The sequence below is a fragment of the Urocitellus parryii genome, chromosome 2, assembly GCF_045843805.1.
Source record: "Urocitellus parryii isolate mUroPar1 chromosome 2, mUroPar1.hap1, whole genome shotgun sequence".
Lineage (NCBI taxonomy): Eukaryota > Metazoa > Chordata > Mammalia > Rodentia > Sciuridae > Urocitellus > Urocitellus parryii.
Window position 1 is genome coordinate 31298017 of NC_135532.1, and position 6000 is coordinate 31304016.

The window sequence follows — 6000 nt, forward strand, 5'->3', positions numbered from 1 at the left end:
TACTTTGCCTCTGAATTTTGAAGATATTGGTCCATTTTCTTCTGCTAACCATAGTGGCTGATGAAAAACATCAGCTGCTTTGTTTCTCTTTGGGTGACTGGGTTTTGTAGTTCTCCAAGTTGCCTCCAAGTGTAGCTTTTATTCACTGGCTCTGGAAATGTCTTCCCATTATGTCTGTGATTATTTTCTTCTCCCTCCTGCCTTGTAAATCTTCTCTTAGATACAGGAAATCCTAAATTGGTTTTTCATGTCTCAACTTCTGAGAGACTAGACTTCCTCCACTTTATTTTCTAGAGCAGGAGCTCAGTCTTTGGTCCAGAACTTCTAAAGAGTTTTGCAATTTCAGTAGTTTAATGACTTATTAATTTTTAAGATTTCTTTTTTTTGTAATTTTTCATAACTTGCTATTTTTAAGTTTCAATGTCCTAAGAATATAAATTAGAATTTTTAAAGTTTATTTCTATCCCCTTATGTCCTAGGCTCCTAACCATACTTAGGAGGAGAACTGCCAGACATCAGCAGAACTAAACATAAATGCACAAATACAACAGTTATACCAAAGACTATCATCTGTTGAAATCCTAACCCCCAAGGTGATGGTGTTAGGAGGTTGGGCTGTGGAGAAGTGATCAAGACAAGAAAGCTCCCATCATGAATAGGATTAGTGCCCTTTTGTAAAAGAGTTCCTATTAAAAAGATACAGGCTGCTATTAAAAAGATACCAAGTGCTGTGAGCACACCTGTAATCCCAGCAGCTTGTGAGGCTGAGGCTGAGGCAGGAGGATCAAGAGTTCAAAGCCAGCCTCAACAAAAGAATGGTGCTAAGCAACTCAGTGAGACCCTGTCTCACTAAATAAAATTCAAAATGGGACTGGGGATGTGGCTCAGTGAGTGCCCAGGAGTTCAATCTCTGGTACAAAAAAAAAAAAAAAAAAAAGAAACAGGGTAAACAATAGAAACTTATTAAAATTTTGGAGGCTGGGCAGTCCAAGATAAGGTGCTAGCAGATTTGGTGTCTAGTCAGGGCATGATTTAAGGTTCATACATGGCAATTTCTGTTTTCTCACATGGTAGAAGGGGCTACGGAGTCTTCCTGGAGTCTCTTTTACAAAAGGGCACTAATCCTATTCATGATGGGAGCTTTCTTGTCTTGATCTCTTCTCCACAGCCCAACCTCCTAACACCATCACCTTGGGGGTTAGGATTTCAACAGATGATTGTCTTTGGTATAACTGTTGTGTTTGTGCATTTATGTTTAGTTCTGCTGATGTCTGGCAGTTCTCCTCCTAAGTATAGCTCATTGTCCTTAGGGATCAGTTCCTGGGTTGTTCCCTGGGGTTAAAGCACCACTGCTCCTGCTATGGCAGGAATGAGCTGGGAGAGTCCAGCTAGGCAAAGAAATCCAGGCACCCATTTGGCCCAAGTGTCCTGCATCCATCCAATTCAAAACCAGGTGAGCACCCTCTCTCACTTTGTTTCTTCAAACGCTGAATCTAACCTATTACTATAATTATTTACCTCAGTATTTCTTAATGTCTGCTAAATTCTAGTTTCTCTTCTATTATTTTATTGGAAATTTGATCTTACCTGCTTTGTAAATTTCAAGTTTTCTTGTGGAATTTTGTTTTGTAATGTTGAGAGAAGCTGTTTTGTTTGAACTAAGATCCTATTAAGAACTATACGCTGCATTTGGATATTATGTCCCCCTGGACTTTTAATTTAGAATACCAACCCACTCCCACTTTTCATATTTATTTGCTGGAGTTTTTTTTTTTTTTTTTTTTTTTTTTTTTTTTTTGTACTGGGAATTGAACCCAGGGGCACTTAACTACTTAGCGACATCCCCAGCCCTTTATTTTTATTTTGAGACAGGATCTCACAAAGTAGCACAGGGCTTTGCTAAGTTGCTGAAGCTGCCCTCAGACCTGCATCCTCCCAAGCTGCTGGGAGCCACCAAACCTGGCTATTTTCACATTTTCTAAGAGTATCTCCTACATGGAATTTGGAATGAATGGAAGGTTTACCCATGTACTGAGTTTCCCATTGTGAACCAATCTCGCTCCTCTCACTCACAATTAGGATTAAAATGTAAACTCCCTAGTGCAGGCTTTTATAGCCTGGTATCAACCTACTTTGCCAATCTTATTTCCTTCTACTTCCCTCAAATACCCTACATTTTAGGAAGACAGCGTAACACTTTGAATGAGCTTTGAAGTTTGGAATTTCTATAGCAGTGTGTAGGGACCCTTCCAGTGTGTTTGTTTTTTATTTTATAAGCATTCCTCTTTCTAATAGTATTTCCGGAGCACTTTTTGAATACAGATTGTCTGTGACTCTCCACTGTAGCATGATTTATTCTATATCAATAAATTTTCTCTGTGACCCCCAAAGTTGAGCACTAAAACAAATCACTAACAAATGGTCATCATAGGAGTGATTATAGTTTTGTTTTTGAATTAACCTATTAATTGAAGCAACTTACAAATGCCCCCAAATAACAAGCTGGTATATATAATCTAACCTTTTTTGAGACACATTTTTAAGAATAAAAAAAAAGTGCTATAATTATATGAAAATATTATGTATAAATCAGGGTGTCCTGGATTATGAATAATTTGTAAAACTCTATAATAGAAACACTTTTTCTTTTAAAACACCCGGCCATTTAGTGTGCTGCTTAAATATGCTTCATATTTATTATCTCCATAGATATTGAACCCCTCCTACTGGGCAGATGCAGCCCCTGCCCTGACAGGGTTTACAATCTAGCTGCTTTTTACTGTGCTGCTGAGAAAGCATGGCCTTTCATCCTTGGAACACAGAATAGTGTTTGAGCTTCACTTTTACCAAAGCTGTTACTGTCTTCTTTTTTTTTTTTGGACAGCTTGATGCAGTGAATGGGAACAAAGGCTTTTGAGGCAGAGACCAGGGTCTGCCATTTAGTTCAGACACCTACTACTAGGGCTTTGAGTAGAATACTCATGTGGTCCTCTTCTGGAGGATAATACTTAGATTTCACATTGCAAGACTGTTATGAGGACAAATGTTTGTTCATGCTTTGTGGGAGTTATTGCCATATTTTCTCAAGCAATACCAAACCTGAGCACAAAAAAACAGAAAAATGTCAACTCAACCTGACAGGGGAAGGGGAAAGGGAGTGGTAGAATTAGAGCTGGGAATGTGTCCATGCTGGGTAGTGAAAACAGCTCTGAATGGAAATGAAGTCTGCATTGCTTGGCCTACAGAGCTCAGGAAACAGGGCAGCCGAGGAGCAAAAGGCAAGTTTGAATAACAGAAATCAGCTGCCTAACTTGAACCTTTTCCTGGTCAGCACCTGGTGGGCTGACTGCAATGTCCCCAGAATCTCAGTCTTGTGGAGAAGAGCTGAGAAAGAGCAGAAAGGGGCAGAACACAGGAAGTAGGGAGTGGAGAAGTAGAAAGGAGATCCAGAAGGGGGTTGGGAAGAACTATCACCCCAAACACACTGCCATGCACAGGAGCCTGCAGTTCTGCACAGTGCCTTGCATGGTGGCAGCAACAGCTCAAATAAAGGAGTTTTGGAAAGACCTGAATTGCTGTCCTGTCAAAGGCTTCTTTCCCTGCCCTACAAAAATCAATGCCAATAGCACACTTGGAATGTTAGTAATCAGACAAATTAGAACATTGCTCAAGTCCACCACCCAGCAACTCGAATTAAGCAAACCGCTTATAATCAACATAAATCTGAATATTTACTTAGTTAAATAAATAAATCATCATCTTTGTTGATGGTATGATATACTGAAACAGCAAAGAGAAAGATCTGATAAAAAAAGGAATAAAAGTTTCTAGTATATTCTGCTTTGCAAAACTGCCTTTTAGAACATCCAGGATTTTCACCTGTGAGCACAATTTGGCGTGATACTAGACTTCATTTGACAGCAAATCGTTTTCTGTTTGAAGTGCTTATTGCACCTTTAGAAAAAAAAGCAATACATATTCATTGGGAAAATTTAAAAGACCTAAAGTAAAATAAAAATCATCTGCAATCCCACCACTCAGGGTATATACTGTTAATGCCTTGGTATACGTCTTTTAAGTATAGGCAGTTTTAATATTGTGACATCACCACCAACCTTCTTTATCCACTTCATTTGATTTCCATGGTCACAGTAATACACAGGGCACTCCAATCTCACAATTTTTAAAACACAGGATTTCCATTTGCAGTCGGTGGCAGGCTAAACCCTTAATTAGTAACAGCAGGTGCTGAAGTGCTTAAAGCAAATCACTCTTACATTTTAGTGAGTTGTTATTTATGTCACTCTTATCACCGGGAGCAGTGCTGACAATCAGCAGCAGCTGCATGGGCCATGCTCTCAGGAGGCAATTGTGGGCTTCCAGTTTCCCCAGGAGTCAAGGGATTTAAGCAGCTCTATCTGGAGAAACTGAGCAAGCTGTTTTTCTCAAAATGGCCTACAAAAGGTTTAGTCAGGGCTTCATAGTCTCACGGGTAGGAAACCACAATTATTTATGTACTACTAGATAATCAGATATTTTATTCAGAATTCCATTTTGTGCAGCTTGCTTCATCCTGCACCACAAAATACTACTTTTCATTCTATTTTTTTGGTATTAGGGATTGAACCACACAGGGTACTCATACCACTGGGCTACATCCCGGCCCCTTTTAGTTTTTATTTTGAGGCAGGGTCTTATTCCCTCATCTTGAAAAAATTAAGAAAATCTGTTAAGCGGGTCCATTTCAAAATCACCATTCCATTTCAGGAGGTTTGTTCTGAAGAAGTGAAGTGATTAAGTGGGTAGAGTCTTCTTAGTGTTAACAAAACTGCACTCAGCCCTTGAGGCTTCCCATACTTATCTGTAAAGTCTTCGAAACCATCAGGAGAGACACCACTGGCTGCTTTGCTGTCTGGGGTGGACCCGGTCTTGTTCATGATTAAAAAACCACCTCACATTTTTATCTAAAACAGTTGCCATGATCATTTTGGGCTTTGCAAGAGAATAGCTAAACGGGGGCTTTCAGAGAGGCCAGTGATTGCCATGGGCAGGTGGAGGGTGTGTGGAGCACAGGTACCTTTCTTGAGCGCGGCTTGGGTTTCCACTCTAACATGCCTGCTTGGTCACAAGCTTGAGCCTGGGTACCTTGGGACACCATGCTAGTTAGCAAACCCGAAGGAAGCCAACTTGTGTAGCGACAGGAATGCAGGAAATAAGCTTCCTATGTGAAATAAATGTCTTCCCTATATTAACACTAAAAAATATTTGACATTTTGTCCCCAGTTATCTCCAGTACATATTAAAATTTGCTCTAGGTAACTCTCCAAGCGGCCTTCTTTAAAAAAATGATTTTAAGTTACGCAAGTGTCCAGAGCTGGGAGTCAGGTTAGCTTTATAGAACGGCTTAGCCCCCTTTCTTCTTGGCCTCTTTCCCTGACGTAATTCGGCCCCATCCCCAAAATCAAGGCTCCAAGGGCCAGGGCCTGGCGCTTGGGGGGCATCTCAAAAGCAGGGGCCACGCTCGTCATCTGGGGGCACCTGGAGGCTGCTGGCGCGCCCTTGAAGTGGCCCTCCTAGACGGCCCCTCAATGAGGGCGGCCTGAGCCGGGCTCAGAAGGCAGGGGCCTGGGCCCCCGGGCTCGCCGCGCGGTTATAAACGCAGCTGCCTCCCCTTCCTTCTCCACGTCTTCCTCCTCTTACCTGGCCCGAGATCTGGACGAGCTCCTGGCTGATAATTGAGGCGGCCATGGCCCGCAGCGCACGTGCAGAGTCCTGGGGCAGCCTCCCTGCAGGAGGAGCTCAGCGGCCCATGGCGTCCTGGCTTGCTCGCTGCACTAATGGCTCCTTGGCGCAGCAGCTGTGGGCGCGCACGCCCCGCTGCCCTTAAAGTGGCCCTGCCACTGGCTTGGCACCTGGGGGAGCTATAGTCCGCTCCAAGGAGCTCTCCCAAGGTCTCCTCAGGGCTGTCAGGAGACTGTCATGGACCCCCTGCCCAACCCC

General features: G+C 42.5%; 1 protein-coding gene across 1 annotated transcript in view; it reads right to left on the reverse strand.

Annotated features, from left to right (window-relative positions):
- The window catches only part of Sohlh2 (spermatogenesis and oogenesis specific basic helix-loop-helix 2), a 46723-nt gene extending 40975 nt beyond the window's left edge, over window positions 1-5748 (reverse strand). Inside the window, exon 1 of the mRNA XM_026395086.2 lies at window positions 5701-5748. Coding sequence (XP_026250871.2) covers window positions 5701-5748 — 48 coding nt within the window. The remainder of the gene's footprint in view (window positions 1-5700) is intronic.
- Window positions 5749-6000: the final 252 nt, after the last annotated feature.